Source organism: Danio rerio, chromosome 6, assembly GCF_049306965.1.
Source record: "Danio rerio strain Tuebingen ecotype United States chromosome 6, GRCz12tu, whole genome shotgun sequence".
Taxonomy (NCBI): domain Eukaryota; kingdom Metazoa; phylum Chordata; class Actinopteri; order Cypriniformes; family Danionidae; genus Danio; species Danio rerio.
The window spans coordinates 4217501-4235000 of NC_133181.1; the positions used below are offsets into that span (position 1 = coordinate 4217501).

The following is a 17500-nucleotide window of genomic DNA, read 5'->3' on the forward strand; positions in this document are numbered from 1 at the left end:
TTACACGTTTGGATCAATTAAAGGGTGATCCAAATACTTTTAAAATACTAATTAAAAATACTAAATACTTTTAAAATACCAAATATACCAAATACTTTTAAAATACTAGTACTTTTCTGTCAGCTATCCTCTTAAACAAATTCCCCAAAACACAGTTTATGTAATAAATCAATGAAACAGAAGTTCCTTGTTTTCTCTTTATTGTGTTCTGTTATTTTACATCAGCATAAACACAGACTGTGTCACCATCTATGAGGAGTTATTGCATATGAGAGATGAAAACAGAGCACAGTTAATACCACGTCAGTCACAACTGGGTAAAATGGACGATTTAAAGAACCGATCGGTTACTGTGAATTATTGAATGTGGGACAAAAATCACATAAATAACTGAGCGCTGTACTTCTATAAGCAGACACTGATTTATAAACAGCACGGAGATGCTTCATTTATTTGATTGACTGGAACACCTTGTGGGCCACCTGCAGAAAACAAACAAGAAAAAACAATTTTAACCAAATAACGTTCATAGAAAAATACTACAAACAGCAGATTCATGAACAAAAATCTGTTACACAAAATAACAAAAAAAAAAAAAAAAAAAAGAAAAAAAAAAGGAGCTGTGGCAAATAATCATTAGAGAAATCTAAAATTATCAAAATACATAAGAATTCTCTATAATACTATAATATTCACTATAATCAATTACAAGCTCTACACTTGATTAATTTTTAACAACAGAGGGCACTCTAGGATAGTTTTTAGATTAAATATCACTCTAGGCTAGATTTAAACATTAGACAAAACCATATTCTAGTTTTTAACAGCAGATGGTGCTCTAGATTAGTTTTTAACCGCAGACTGTGTTCTAGGCTAGTTTTAAACAGTAGATGGAGGTCTAGGCTATTTTTGTAACAGCAGATGGTGCTCTAGGCTAGTTTTTAACAGTACATGGCGATCTAGGCATTTTTTAACAGCAGATGGAGATTTAGGCTAGTTTTAAACAGTAGATGGAGCTCTAGGCTAGTTTTTAAATGGTGCTCTAGGTTTATTTTATCAGAAGATGGCTGTCTAGGTTAGTTTTTAACAGCAAATGGCACTCAATGCTAGTTTTTAACAGTAGATGGTGATTTAGGCTAGTTTTTAACAGCAGATGGTGCTCTAGGCTAGTTTTTAACAGTACATGGCGATCTAGGCATTTTTTAACAGCAGATGGAGATTTAGGCTAGTTTTTAACAGCAGATGGAGCTCTAGGCTAGTTTTTAAATGGTGCTCTAGGTTTATTTTATCAGAAGATGGCTGTCTAGGTTAGTTTTTAACAGCAAATGGCACTCAATGCTAGTTTTTACCAGCAGATGGTGCTCTAGATTAGTTTTTTAACAGCAGACGGTGTTCTAGGCTAGTTTTAAACAATAGATGGAGGTCTAGGCTATTTTTGTAACAGTAGATGGAGCTCTAGGCTAGTTTTTAAATGGTGCTCTAGGTTTATTTTATCAGAAGATGGCTGTCTAGGTTAGTTTTTAACAGCAAATGGCACTCAATGCTAGTTTTTACCAGCAGATGGTGCTCTAGATTAGTTTTTTAACAGCAGACGGTGTTCTAGGCTAGTTTTAAACAATAGATGGAGGTCTAGGCTATTTTTGTAACAGTAGATGGAGCTCTAGGCTAGTTTTTAAATGGTGCTCTATGTTTATTTCATCAGAAGATGGCGCTCTAGGCTAGTTTTTAATAGCAAATGGCACTCTAGGCTAGTTTTTAACAGCAGATGCGCTCTAGGCTAGTTTTAAACAGCAGACGGTGCTCTAGGCTAGTTTTAAACAGTAGATGCGCTCTAGGCTAGTTTTTAACAGCAGATGCGCTCTAGGCTAGTTTTAAACAGCAGACGGTGCTCTAGGCTAGTTTTAAACAGTAGATAGTGCTCTAGGCTATTTTTGTAACAGTAGATGGAGCTCTAGGCTAGTTTTTAAATGGTGCTCTATGTTTATTTCATCAGAAGATGGCGCTCTAGGCTAGTTTTTAATAGCAAATGGCACTCTAGGCTAGTTTTTAACAGCAGATGCGCTCTAGGCTAGTTTTAAACAGCAGACGGTGCTCTAGGCTAGTTTTAAACAGTAGATGGTGCTCTAGGCTAGCTTTTAACAGCAGATGGTGCTCTAGGCTAGTTTTTAACATCAGCTGGTGATCTAGGGTAGTTGTTGACAACAGATTGTGCTCTAGGGCTAGTTTTTAACAGCAGATTGTGCTCTAGGGCTAGTTTTTAACAGCAGATTGTGCTCTAGGGCTAGTTTTAATAGCAGATGGTGCTCTAGGCTAGTTTTTAAAATTAAATATATTACTCTAGGATAGTTTTAACACCAGGTGCTGCTCTAGGGCTAGTTTTCAACAGCAGATGGTGCTCTAGGCTAGTTTTTAACAGCAGATGATGCTCTAGGCTAGTTTTTAACAGCAGATGATGCTCTAGGCTAGTTTTTAACAGCAGATTGTGCTCTAGGCTAGTTTTTAACAGCAGATGACGCTCTAGGGCTAGTTTTAATAGCAGACGATGCTCTAGGCTAGTTTTTAAAATTGAATAAATCACTCTAGGCTAGTTTTAACACCAGATGGTGCTCTAGGCCAGTTTTTTAAAATTTACATGGTGCTCTATGCTAGTTTTTAACATTAAATAATTGCTCTAGGCTAGTTCAACAGCAAATGGCAATCTAGGCTAGTTTTAAACCACACACTCAAATGCTAATGAGAAAAAGCACTTGTGTGTTTGGCAAGAGAATTAAAACTGAGTAAAATGGTTAAATAAATATAGATGTGACACATATTTGTTCTCTCTGCATTTAAAAACATATCTGTAAACAGGTCACCAGCATCATAGAAAAGCGATCACAGACATTTAATATGCAGATATATATATATATGTGAGCAGCGATACTCACACAGTGGTCTCGGGCATGCAGAAAGTCGAAGAGCTCCTCCGTACAGTCTTCTGTTGTTTGTGAGCGCGAGTTCACCCTGGTCTCGCAGGACTCGAGCCGCTCGCGAGCATGAGCACAGTGCTCCGTCTCCTCACACTTCTGCCTCACTGTCTCTAGAGGATCCTGCATAGGAAATAGTCAGAGTTATTTTTGCTTCGCAATGCATCATTATGAAGATGAATGAGACACGTTCTGTATCTTGGGGGTCAAATTTCTTCAAAACTGAAGAGTATAAGTTCAATCATTCTAGCGTTTAAATGATTAGTTTACCTCCACAATAAACATTTCTAAACTGCAGTTTTAATGCAGCTTCAAGAGTCTTACCTAGTGAATTAGTGTGTAATTTTAATGATATTAATAATGATGATGATGAATGATGGACTAAACAAATAATACTATAAATACATAAATAAACACAAGTGGTGTTAAGGATCACAAATCTCATGGTTCGGATCACATTATGTTTTTTTTTTAGTCATGGATTGGACCGTTTTTCGGATCAGCCAAGGGGAGGAATAAATAATGGTTAAATAATGTAATTACTGCCTAAAACTTTCATTTTTGAGCATCAAGTGACGGTGTTTTTAAACTTCACTATGACCATCAGTAGTTTTATCTAAACTATAAACTGGTATCCCTGTACTGTGTTATTTGTCTGTCTGTACTTTCATAACTAAAGACCAAACACTGAATCTTTTTCTTGATTTTTGTGTTTTTTATACACAGATTTGAATGCAGCGATTTAAAGGATTAATAATCATATGCAAATCATCATCATTTATAATTTATGTTGCGTGGGTGTTGAGATCCTGATCTTTTACTGATTAATCGTGCAGCTTACACTGAATGCATTACTGCAGGCTAAAAAAGTAGTGACAGAAAACACCTTTAATAATCTAAGAAACCCTCCACATCCAGAATAACCTACCACAACAATACTGGGATGCAAGCTTTTGAGGTTATAATGTTATTAGGTAAATAAAAAGTTGTTTGCTTTTACTTTGGATTTTGGGAGAAAATTAATATTATGCTCAAGTACGATGGACCAAATACATATACATATTTGCACATATATAAGATATACCAGCCTGATCTCACGAGGAAACCTATGTATATTACGTTTTTTGAGTTTAGTGGCTAATTCGTACGAATTCATCCGAGTTCAGTCGTATGAAATTGTACGATTTTAAAAAGGAGACGTGGCACCTAAGCCCACCCCTAAACCCAACCCTCATTGGGTGATGGGCAAATCGTACTAAATTGTACAAATTAGATCATACGAATTCATACGAATTAGCCACTAAATCAAAAAGTTACAAATTGTCGTGAGATTGTGTTGGATACACAATATATATTTTAAAGAACTTTTACAAAACAAAACCACATAAAAAAAATTGAAAAGAACTGTTCCATGATCATTCAGTGTTTGAAACAAAATACCTATTCTGACCTGTACTTATTAAAATGCTAAAATAATAAGTCAACATGCTCAATTTAATCATATTTTAAATGATTAGAATTAACAATTTTTTGTTAACAAACGAAGGAACTTAGTAGTTTGAATGACTGTGACAAAAGTATAGACTTAAAATGTCTATAAAAGACCAAATTGTGATCTTTAATTCAGTCTTAAAACATGTCATCAAGTAGGTCTTGAACTAAATATGCCTGACATTTAAATTATGACAACACAATTAAAACATTCAACATAATAATAATAATATTATTAATAATAAAATGTTTATGTATAGCGCATTTCCATTATTCAAGGATGGTTTACAAAAGTAGCTAAATAATATAATTAAAAATCTAAACAATACAATATAATCTATATATGTCTGACAACATTTTTTAACATGTAAACTATTGTTATAGTAAATGCCATTTTAGTGAATCTCATCTGTAAATTGTGGCTTTAAAAAGGCTGTAAATATTCTGTATTTTCTTGCAGAGAAAAGGAAAATCAACAATATAAACTAATTTGTATATAAAAACAAATCATACAAGTGATATAGACTTATTATTATGTGTGAAACCCCTTCAAGTTCTTCAAGGCTTTCTATAATTATATTTTTGTATGAAGTGGCTTCACAGTACATTGATTACAGGGAAATCCTGAGGTCTTGATCAAGGACACAACAGTAAACATGTATTATCCACAAACCACTTACATAAGCAACTCATCATTTATAATTCACTTAAACAAATGTGTACATCATTAAAGAATACTGCTCAGAAAATGTACAATATAATATGATAGAAACATACCACCATTTCCTCTTCTTCCTCCTCTTCCTCCTCCTAAACAAAACAGTGTAACATATTAATAGGATGCAGCTATTATCCATAATTAAGAGACATACATACATACATACATAGTTAGAATGAAACTAAAACAACATAAATGATGCCTAGAATGATTTACAAAAGCAAGACAAAGGCTAAATCTCACATTTAGACAGTATAAATACTAGCATACATAAGCATTGGATCAACCTATATCTCAGGCTCGGCTAACATAAGTTAAACCAGACCATTTCGACAAAAAGCCGCTTCTTCATGCGGCTAAATGACAATTAAACCGCATATAAACAAAAAATGCTAATAATACCTCCTCTGGTTCTCCGTTCGTGATCATTTTGTCTTCGAAAACCATGATTTGACCGGAGTTTTTCCTGGAGTGACCCTCTGTGGACTGAGATATGCGCCGATGGAGGACAGCGTGACACTTTCCGGAAGTGGTAAGAGCTTAAAGAGTTTCACGCAAAAAGAGGCGATACACCTCTGTCAACTTCCGGTTCCCTGTGCTTGTTTGATTTTCTTCTCTTAACCTGAGTTGTGATGTTTTGCGGTCAGTGTTTGTTTATCAGTATTTGTTAACTGCTAACATCGAATTTTTGCATACAGTGTATGTTTAGTGAGAGACATATTGTATTACGCTATTTGCTGGCGTTTAAAATGGTTTGCTCCCATCTAGTGGTTTGGAGTATCAACATCAGTGAAGCCAAATAGAATAAAACGTGTTAAATAACATTTAAACACGATTGAATATGTTAAATAAACCAACCTGCGTATAATCTGAGTTATAATATGGAAAGTTAGGACTCTTTTAAGGCAGGCATGTCCAAACTTGGTCCTGGAGGGCCGGTGTCCTGCAAAGTTCCGTACAGCCCCGATCAGACACACCTAGGCTAGCTAATCAAGCTCTTACTAGGCTTTCTAGAAACATCTTTGCAGGTGTGTTGAGGGAAGTTAAAGCTTAAATCTGCAGGACACCAGCCCTCCAGGACCGAGTTTGGACACCCCTGTTTTAAGGTAATAGATCACCCGAAGATGGTTATTAGCGCTTAGGCCAGTGGTCTCAAACTCAATTCCTGGAGGACCACAGCTCTGCAGATTCTAGCTCCAACCACCTCTAAAATTACACCTGCTCAATAGACTCTGAAGCTGCGGTCACACTGGGCTTTTCCTCCCATAGACTTCCATTCATACACACGCGAATGCGTCAGACCGGAAACGCATGGTCATGCGTCAAGTTTCGTATGTCGCTGCGGTGCAAAGTTCAAGCTTGGTGAACTCTGACCTGCGAAATCCCATTACTTGACTGTGTGAGACCAATCGAGGATCAAAACATGACCTCTCTGGATATAAATTTAAAACATGGAGCAATCGCTCACTTTTTTAAATGCCTAATAAACTTGTTTAATCCCGCCCCTTTTCTCAGTGCCGCACGACAGAATATCGCATGCTCAAACTCTAATGTGACCGCAGCTTTATAGTCTTGATTTAATTGATTGAATCTTGATTATTTGGATCAGCTGTTTTTGGTAGGGTTGAAGCAAAACTGTGCAGAGCTGCGGCCCTCCAGGAATCGAGTTTGAGACCCATGCCTTAGACTATGGCTGTTTCCAGATTAATAAAGGGACTAAGCCGAAAAGAAAATGCATGAATAAATGAATGAATGAATGAATGAATGAATGAATGAATTTATATGATGCATTTTAGAGCAGATTAATTCAGTGGATGTAACATAACAAAAGGGCAGTAAATTTGAACAGTGCACAAGAGTTAATGACAAAATAAATAAACGATTATAAACAAAAACAGAACAAAAACAGATCACCTAAATAATCTTTTTGTTTTGCTTTTTTTGAACATTTACAACCATAAATGCCTTAGTAAATATACAAAATTCCCTATCAGAACGCAGACAAGCATAACAAATAATTAAATAAATAAATAAATAAATATAATGGGGTTTCAACAAGTTTAATATATTAATATTTAACAATCTCTTGATTAAGTTGGGGAAGGTTTAAAGGGATTCATTCATTCATTATCCTAGTCCCTTTATTCATCAGGGGTTGCCACAATGGACCGAACCGCCAGCTTATCTAGCAAATGTTTTACACAGCGAATGGCTGCAACCCTGTACTGGGAAACACCCATACACTCTCATACTCTACGGCCAGTTAAGTTTATTTAGTTTAAACCCACGCCAACACTGGAGAACATGCAAACTCCACACAGAAATGCCAAATTGTCCAGCAAGGACTCGAACCATCTGTGAGGCGACAGTGTTAACCACTGTGCCACCGTGCCGCCCCTAATTATAGTTTACAAATGAAAGTTCTGATATCAATTACTCATTCTAGACATGTTTGAGTTTCTTCAGATAAGCACAAAGGAATATATTTTGAAGAATGTTGGAAACAGAGAGCGTACATAGTATATCTGTTTTCCCACATGGCTACACATTACAATTGTCCAGCATTCAACAATACAACATTCTTCAAAATATCTTCGTTTGTGTTTAACAGTAGAAAGAAACTCGTATTTGAAACGGCTTGAGGTTGAGTAAATGGTGTGTACATTTTCGTTATTGGGTGAACTACCCCTTTAAATCGTTTACATCAGTGTAGATTCCCGCTTCCGCACAGGAAGTGGAATAAAAGTTGGAGCTCTAGCTCATCTAACTCGTGTCATTTTCCTTTCTATGTCCTTAACTGTGTCAAAGTTAAAGCCCCGGTGAAACACAGGCGATGACATTACGTTCGGGACATCACAGTCTATCTCAACAGCACACTCAGCAGCAACTTTAGTAGTTATGGAGAGTTTTAATTTGAAGCGACTTCATTTAGACATGAACGTCAACTGGACGCCGATGTTTGCAGCCACAGTTTGCGGCACAGGTGCGATATTTCTTTTCTGGAAATGGAGAAATAACCAGAAGATTCAGAATAAAATACTAAACGCGCGGAGAAGAAGAGATAAATCACTTGAGCAGGCTGAACAAGCGGTGCAGCGATTTAAAATACAGGTACAAAGCTAGCATTTATCTCAATAAAGTATGCATTCTGTCACACTTTTATGAGTATTCATGTGAAGAAAAGCAAGATTTATCCTGTAATTACAACACTGTAAATCTCTCTTCCGTCTATTTTGTGCAAAATGGTAAACAAACATGTTTATATGAATTTGTCAAAACGAAAAACACAACAAAACCTGTTGTTTATCATTTGGGTAATACTTTTAAGGTAACACTTTACAATAAGGTTCATTAGTTAATGCATTTACTAACATGAACTAATCATGAACAACACATGTACAGCATTTAATAATCATAATTGAACATTTACTAATGCATTATTAACATCCAAGTCCGTGCTTGTTAACATTAGTTAATGCACCATGAGTTAACATGAACTAACAATGAACTACTGTATTTTCATTAACTAATGTTAACTAGCATGAACAAATACAGTAGTAAATGTATTGTTCATTGTTTGTTCATGTTAGTAAATGCATTAATTAACATTAACTAATGAACCTTATTGTAAAGTGTGACCACTTTTAGTATATGTAACAACTCACAGTGCAAACTGCTGGCTTATTACTTGCTTAATATTATTTTATTAATTGTTTATTAACACTTATAAAGTATAATCTTATTCTACAACCCTACTCCATTACCTAAACCCATAATACTACCTTACTATTAATAAGCAGCTAATTAGCAGTTCATTGAGCTAGAAGTTAATAGTTAATTAACTATTAGTTAATGTCAAAAATTGTACCTTAAAACAAAGTGTGACCGTCATTTGTTTTCATTAATTTTAAATATTTTGTAAATTTGTAATATTTTTTCGGAGCCAAACCATCATCAGATTTAATGTGTAATTAAATAACTTGACTGACTGTGAAATACTTTTTGTTATTCTCAGATATTACAATAAATGTATTTGATCACTAAGCTTAATTGGACTACTGTAGTTTTTGGCTTAATGCAATTACCTTTTCTTGATCCAATATTCTGAATTAAAAGATGCAAGAAGTGCGCGTCAGGGTAAAGTATGTAGTAAATGATGACAACATTATATATGTGACCAGTTGAATATGTTTTTAATATTTACCCTGTAATCACAATACAGTAAATCCCTCTTCTGTCTATTTTGTGCAAAATGGTAAACAAACATGTTTATATGAATCTGTCAAAACGAAAAACACAACAAAACCTGTTGTTTGTCATTTAGGTAATACTTTTAGTATAAGTAACAACTCACATTATTATCTACTGGCTTATTACTTGTTTAATATTAAGATATTAACTGTTTATTAGCACTTATAAAGTATGATCTTATTCTACATCCCTACTCCATTACCTAAACCCAACTACTACCTTACTCACTATTAATAAGCAGCTAATTAGTAGTTCATTGAGCTAGAAGTTAATAGTTAATTATCTATTAGTTAATGCTTTGTTAATAGCAAGAATTGGAGCTTAAAACAAAGTGTGATCGTCATTTGTTTTCAATAATTTTGAATATTTAGTAAATTTGTAATTTTTTTTTCGGAGCCAAACCATCATCAGATTTTAATTTGTAATTAAATAACTTGACAGACGGTAAAATACTTTTTGTTATTCTCTGATAATAAATACATTCGATCACTAAGCTTAATTGGATTAATGTAGTTTTTGGCTGCATGCAAATAAATTATGACCTTTTTCTGATCCAATGTTATGAATTAAAATATGAAACAAGGGTACCTCAGGGTAAAGTATGTAGTAAATAAGGACAACATTATGTGGCCAGTAGAATATGTTTTTAATATTTACCCTGTAATCACAATACAGTAAATCCCATTTATTTTGTGCAAAATGGTAAACAAACATGTTTATATGAATCTGTCAAAGCAAAAAACACAACAAAACCCATTGTTTGTCATTTAGGTAATACTTTTAGTATGTGTAACAATTCACAGTATTATCTACTGGCTTATTACTTGCTTAATATTAAGATATTAACTGTTTATTAGCACTTCTACATCCCTACTCCATTATCTAAACCCAACTACTACCTTACTCACTATTAATAAGCAGCTAATTAGTAGTTCATTGAGCTAGAAGTTAATAGTTAATTATCTATTAGTTAATGCTTTGTTATTAGCAAGAATTGGAGCTTAAAACAAAGTGTGATCGTCATTTGTTTTAAATAATTTTGAATATTTAGTAAATTTTTAATTTATTTTCTGAGCCAAACCATCATCAGATTTTAATTTGTAATTAAATAAATTGACAGACGGTAAAATACTTTTTGTTATTTTCTGATAATAAATACATTCGATCACTAAGCTTAATTGGATTAATGTAGTTTTTGGCTGCATGCAAATAAATTATGACCTTTTTCTGATCCAATGTTATGAATTAAAATATGAAACAAGGGTACCTCAGGGTAAAGTATGTAGTAAATAAGGACAACATTATGTGACCAGTAGAATATGTTTTTAATATTTACCCTGTAATCACAATACAGTAAATCCCATTTATTTTGTGCAAAATGGCAAACAAACATGTTTATATGAATCTGTCAAAGCAAAAAACACAACAAAACTCATTGTTTGTCATTTAGGTAATACTTTTAGTATGTGTAACAATTCACAGTATTATCTACTGGCTTATTACTTGCTTAATATTAAGATATTAACTGTTTATTAGCACTTATAAAGTATAATCTTATTCTACATCCCTACTCCAGTACATAAAAACTACCATACTCTGTAAAAAATGCAGGCTTCCACACAATTCATTCATGTTGTCCCAACACAAATTGAGTTAACACTTTTAACAAACTTGTGTGTATTGAACATAAAAAAATTTAGTTGTTCCAATGAAATCTGAAGAATTGTGTTGTTCCAGTAGAATATGTTTTTAATCATTTATTTTCTGACAACAGAGTACCAATGTTTTAACTTCGGAGTAGTTAAAACTGAACAAAATGAAAACATTTGTTGGTATTTTCTGGAAAAATTGCTCTGAATGACAATATTTGGTCCCACTTTATATTTAGTGTCCTTAACTACTATGTACTTACATCAAAAAATAAATACAAAGTACTTACTGTGTTCATAATGTATTTGAGAACACTTGTGGTGCTTTTGAGTTGGGATAGAGGTTGGGTTATGGACAGGTTTGGTGGCATGGGTAGGTTTAAGGGTGGGTTAAGGTGTAAGGGATGGTCAACAGTGTATTTACAAATGAAATTACAAAAGTTAATTACAGATGTAAATACATACATGTATTTAATCAAGCTTAAGTACACAGTAAATACATGTATTTACACAATACGTACATTGTAACAAACTATTAATTCCTATGTAAGTACATATTAGTTAAGCCCAATGAAAATCTTGAGGAAATGTTTTCAAACCTTTTAAAATGTGACCACATAGAAACCCTGTAAATCTGGAGAAAACATTTTATATCTGGTGTGAAAAGTTAATATTTAAAGGCTACAGGACTTTTAGTGTAACCGGATCATAACTGGAGTCTCTAAATGGACACTAGTAGTTAAAGTTACATATTTCCCACAGTGATAGTACAGTCATCATTTGGCTCAAATACTTTATAAACTGTACTAAAGTAAGTCAATTGTATTAAACTGCAGCTAATATTATAGTATTTACAACACCTTGTTATTGAATGCCACAGCGTACTGAAGTATTACTCTAGTCAACTGATAAACTGTAATTAATACTATAGTATATTTTAGTTTCCGCTTCTGTAGTAAAATATATAGTTGCAAAAAACTTACTACAGTATTACATTTGGTTATATTACTGTAGTTGTTTGGTTACCGTAGACTAGTTCAGTGCCATTGGCTCATAAACATTTCTTGCTTGTTATTAAACTATTTCATAACTGTAACAAGAGGCAATGTTAAAACAGCTCTCATAACATTATTTATCAATATGTGGCTCTTGGATTCTCGAAAGCTATAGAAATTAAAAATGTAAAACAGGAAATACGTTGGGACTAGGGTTGTAACAATATACCGGTATGACGGTCTACCACGATTTGAACGTGCACGATTATCATACCATGAACAATTGCATATCAACGGTTTTAACCCTTAAAGACCGAGACAGCCGCCCGCGGCTAAAAATAAGTATTGCTCTTAAATGTTTAATAACTTTTGATAATCGCTGATCCGATTCATACAATTCAAAGATTGGCATAAAGAAGAGAATCTCAGCTTTCCAGTGCTGTATCACATAACATTCGACTTTCAGAGGCTCCGGAATCAGTGCGGTTACGTCATCAAAATTTGACAACGCTGATTTGACAAAGAAACGCTCGTCACTGTGTCTCCGGACAAATCAGACATGATACATTGATGCATTGTCCCTCCTCCATGCCCAGATTGGTTTAAACTCGCTATATCACAACCAATAAGCATAGGTTTCACTTTTGTTTGTGGACCAACAATGAGCTTTTTGAACAACACGGAATGAGAGATAGGCATACATTTCTGCGTGGCTAAATAAAACGCAAAGAAAAAAGTTTTGCATGAAATAATTCTCATACTAAGTACTTTTGCATGCACAGCAGCACAGAAACATGACAAAACAGTGACACAGCAAAGACGAACTGCTGCTCTTGCTGTTTTCAAAAGACGCAAATGAAGGTGCAGCTGTTTGTCTGCATTGCAGACAACCATATCCAAATCCATATCGATAGACAACCATATCCATGCTGGCACATAAAACCTAAGGATGTTCCATATTGAATCTAGTTTCGTTATGTAACTATTTATAGTATAGTAAATATTTATATCTATTTTTTTACTGAGGATTTGCACCATGTTTATTTGGACTTTATTTGGACTTTGACACATTATTTATTATTTTCTTATTTTTTTATTTGTTCATTGTAAGTGGTATTGTTTATAGTAACTGAAAATATATTATTTGGAAAAAGTCAAATTTGCTTCACTGTTCTATTATTTTGTAACATTTGTAACATACCGTATACCGCGAAACCGTCAAACCGTGGTATTGTTTTAGACGATTATCATACCGTAAAAAATTCATACCGTTACAACCCTAGTTGGGACCATTGTTTTTGTTTACATCCCTCAAAATGCTCTATAGAACTACCGCAACAGATTCATTCAAGTACTTTACAGTCAACACTGTAGCTTTTACTTTAACTTACTAGTGTTTTCCCTCTGCATGCTTATAATAAAGTCTCTGTTATCTTTATCTGAGTATGTGTTTTTTGGTTTGTTGCATCTTTCCAGAACCCAGGTTTCCAGAGCAGCTCTATAGTGTCTTTGTCTTTGTCGGAGCTCACTGGGAAACTGCAGGACGGCTCTCTGCAGCCTGATGCCGTGCTTTACGCTTTCATGGAGAAGGTGACTTCTGTCATGTTTTAACTTCGAATGCCTGCTTCAGAGATTTTTCAGAGTTAACATTATAGTTGCAAAACATTAGAGATGCACTACTTTTCTATGAAGTGTAGTGTGTTACTCCTGTTATGAATGTTAGATTTAGTCTGAGTAGGACATATACCTCGTATAAATAGTTTATAAAGTTGTAAAACGCATGTGGCAACAAAAATATCATTATCATTTGGTGCAGGCAAATTGTATTAATAGTCCAATTAAAATAATTTTAGTTTACACAATTTATTAAATTCCTAAAGAACACAAATGATGAATGCATCTCGTTATAACTGTTAATTAACTAATAGTAAAATCTACTGCTATTAATATGTATATAAGCAACAATATGAGTTTTAAAACCTCTTTAAAAATAAAGTCTATGTGTTTTATTTAATAAATATTTGATTTTAATGTTTTTTATTTTTTATTTACTACTAATATAGTATTACTGGTATGGTTAATACATTTTAAATACGTTTGAATTTATTTAGACATAGTGGAACTGTGTGTGTATTTATTAAAAACTGCTAAACTAACTTACATAACTAGAATTTTCATGGCATCTACAGTATATTCAATTCAATTCATGTTTATTTCTCTGGCGCTTTTACATTGTCGATTTAAGCAGCTGAACACAGAAGTTCTAGTAAATTAAACTGTGTCAGTCCAGTTTTCAGTGTTAAGCTTCAGTTTAGTTCAGTTCACCGTTTAAATTTCACTGCTGAAAGTCCAAACAGTGAGGACCAAATCCATCAATGCGCAGCTCCACAAGTCCCGACCCAAGCAAGCCAGTGGTGACAGTGGCGAGGAACAAACTTCACCAACTGATGAAAAAAAAAAAATATATATATATATATTTATACAACAGTTCTGTCTGGTTCTTGAATCTGATTGGCTTATAGCTGTGAAATATTTAAGTAATATCAGCACCAGTAAAGCCTCTTTACCCTTTGTGTATTACTCCGCCCACATACAACCAGCAAAAAGCAGACACTACAGATCTAAAGTTTAAAAGATGCATGCTCAGCTGTTTAACTGTCAGCTTATGATTTGAATCCGAGGCGGAAGAAAGTAGTTCCTCCTACAAAAGGGTTTTTGAGACTCTCCATGTTTGATTTTGTTTTTATATACACAATTATGTCGAACTGTTGTATAAACGCAATATCACACTCGTAGCAGTGTGATATGGCTGTATATCGGCACTGGTGGGGGCACTAAGGCAATCGGCCTGCGAGCATGCCAACGCACACCTCCCACCAGTGCCGATATACAGCCATAGCACACTGCTACTCGTGTTATATTGCTCATATATATATATTCATTTTCTTTTCAGCTTAGTCTTTTTATTAATCAGGGGTCACCACAGAAGAATAAACTCCCAACCCATCCAGCACATGTTTTACGCAGCGGATGCCTTTTCTAGCTGCAACTCATCTCTGGGAAACATCCATACACACTCATTCACACTTATACACTATGGACAATGTAGCCTACCTAAATCACCTCTACCGCATGTCTTTGGACTGTGGGGGAAACCGGAGCACCCGGAAACCCACGCGAATGCAAGGAGAACATGCAAACCTCACACAGAAACGCCAACTGACCCAGCCGCGACTCGAACTAGTGACTTTCTTACTGTGAGGCGACAGCACTACCTACTGCGCCACTGCATCGCCCAATATATATGTAGTATATTTGTTAAATAATAAAGTGCTTCATTTATCTTTGTTTATAATTCATTTTGGATAAAAGCATCTGCTAAATAAATAAATGTAATTGTCAAATGTAAATGGCTTTGTCATCCTGGATTATGACCATGAGATTCCTCTTTTGACTTGATTTGTATAAGAAATAAATACCCTAGTAATTCTTTAGTTAGTATAAGAAAGACAGATTATTATTAATCACTGTACTGAAGAGCCTCTCATTTGCCTGCTTCAATCCAAACAGACTCTGGAGGTGAACAGGAATCTGAACTGTGGCACTGAGATGTTGATGGAGTCTGTGGCACAACTGAAAGACATGAACACTCAAAAGAAAGGCCTTCTGTATGGAGTCCCCATCAGCATCAAGGACAATTTTGGATATAAGGTGATTATGATGATTAAAGGGATGACGCGAGATGTCTTTTGGTCTTGGGTAGGGCTCACCAATCTCGTTCCTGGAGGTCTGGTGTCCTGCTGATCTTAGCTCCAACTTGCCTCAACACACCTGCCTGGGTGTTTTAAGTATACCTAGTAAGACCTTGATTAGCTTGTTCAGGTTTGTTTGATTAGGGTTGGAGCTAAAATCTGCTGGACACAGGACCTCCAGGAACAAGTTTGATGATCCCTGGTCTAGGGGTTCCTTAACTTTTCAGCTCACATATACAAAGACATAAAACACACACACACACGTTTGTTTTTGTGAAAAGTGGGGACATTACCAACCCAAGTTCATTCTGGAAACGTAGCCCCGCGGACGTTTCTGGAGACCGCGATTAACGTGGCCGGAGGTACGTAAAGGCCGCGTTTGGTTTTTTTCGAGCGAACGCTGCGGGGTGGTGTGGCGCCGCTCCGCCCCTCCTCTTCGCGCTCGCCGGCCGACAGCTCGCCTCCGAGTGGAGGGCTTTCCCGACGCAATCAGTTTGTCCGCCTAGCTCACAGCGTTGCGTCGCCGGAGCGGAGGCCCTGGAGGAGGAGGACGAGCCGGAGCCGGCCGCGGTGGACGACGACTGGGATCGAGTCCGGGGAACAGCGGGTTCCGGAAATCAGGTGAGACGAAAAACGGAATCCGGAAAATGAGGGCGAGAACGCGGCGGGATCCGAAAAACGCGGTCGAAATCGGAGACGAGGGCTTTTGCTTTTTTTTTTTTTTTTCTGATCCGGTGGCTTTTCGCGCGAGAACGGCGCGGGCGCGAAACCCGAGACGTAAAAAAGCGCGCACAGCGGCCTCTCGCGGATCCGCGAAAACAAAAAAACGCTCGAATACGTACCTCCCGGGACGTAAATCGCAGTCCGCAGAAACGTCCGCGGGGCTACGTTTCCACAATGAGCCCGGGTTGGACATTACATAGGTTTCCATTCATTTTATACTGTCAAAACCGTATATCATATTGCCCTCACCCCATCCCACCCCTAAACCCAACCATCACAGGAGACGATGTGCAGCTTTGCTCTCTGATTAAACTCATTCTGTAGGATTTATAAGCTTTTTGGGAAATGAGGACATCATTAATGTCATATTTTACCTCCTTTTTGTAATACCTGTGTCATACCCATGTCATTATACAGATTTGTGTCCTGATATGTCACAAAAACACGTACACACGTGCACACACACACACACACACACACACACACACACACACAAAAAGTAAATTAAATGGTCAATGCACATATCTAAGTAAACCTGACAAAAAACTCTAAAGTTAGATGGTTCTTGTCTGAACAGGGTCATGATTCTTCATGTGGAGTGGTGAGTAAATTGGATCAGCCGGCGGTCATGGATAGTGTGATCGTTACAGTGCTGAAGAAGCAGGGAGCAATACCCTTCATCAAGACCAACATACCACAAGGTCTTCTCAAGTGAGTAAACAAAGTACAACCTGATCATATCGGGTGATTTGCAGGCCAAGGAGGGTCAATGATGTTAAAGGAAAGGTTCATTCAATAAAAAACATTTATAGTTCATTTACTCACCCTTGGGCCATTGGATATGTAGGTGCCTTTTTTTCTTCAGTAAAGCATTAAAGTCCCCATGAAATCAAAATAAAGTTCAGTATGTTAGTTTTAAGGATGTCTACAAGCTAATGTGCTCCAAAATAGTGAC

At 35.7% G+C, this 17500-nt stretch overlaps 2 protein-coding genes across 10 annotated transcripts in view; one reads left to right on the forward strand and one right to left on the reverse strand.

The window, feature by feature from the left end:
• Positions 1–183: 183 nt before the first annotated feature.
• Positions 184–5901, reverse strand: uqcrh (ubiquinol-cytochrome c reductase hinge protein). Its single transcript, NM_001037108.3, has 4 exons — positions 5578–5901; positions 5235–5267; positions 2928–3089; positions 184–482 (listed from the first exon to the last, which is right to left on the reverse strand). Exons 1-4 carry the CDS (start codon positions 5620–5622, stop codon positions 450–452), a joined length of 273 nt encoding a protein of 90 aa, NP_001032185.1. The 5' UTR covers positions 5623–5901; the 3' UTR covers positions 184–449.
• Positions 5902–7894: 1993 nt separating this feature from the next.
• faah (fatty acid amide hydrolase) overlaps positions 7895–17500 on the forward strand; it is a 29061-nt gene continuing 19455 nt past the window's right edge. For 8 of the 9 annotated variants that reach the window (XM_073953214.1, XM_073953215.1, XM_073953216.1 and 5 more), the window contains exons 1-4: positions 7895–8286; positions 13547–13660; positions 15641–15781; positions 17123–17256. In XM_073953214.1, the coding sequence (XP_073809315.1) occupies positions 8074–8286; positions 13547–13660; positions 15641–15781; positions 17123–17256 (602 nt within the window). In that variant the 5' untranslated portion in view covers positions 7895–8073. 9 annotated transcript variants of the gene reach the window in all.

What these genes read in the sequence shown, in the direction of transcription:
- uqcrh (NM_001037108.3), bottom strand. Translation starts at nt 5,622, where the DNA reads ATGGTTTTCGAAGACAAAATGATCACGAACGGAGAACCAGAGGAG. An exon ending in CGAACGGAGAACCAGAGGAG is followed by an intron (nt 5,268 to 5,577) that starts GTATTATTAGCA and finishes TGTTTTGTTTAG; the next exon opens with GAGGAGGAAGAGGAGGAAGA. An exon ending in TGCATGCCCGAGACCACTGT is followed by an intron (nt 483 to 2,927) that starts GTGAGTATCGCT and finishes TGTTTTCTGCAG; the next exon opens with GTGGCCCACAAGGTGTTCCA.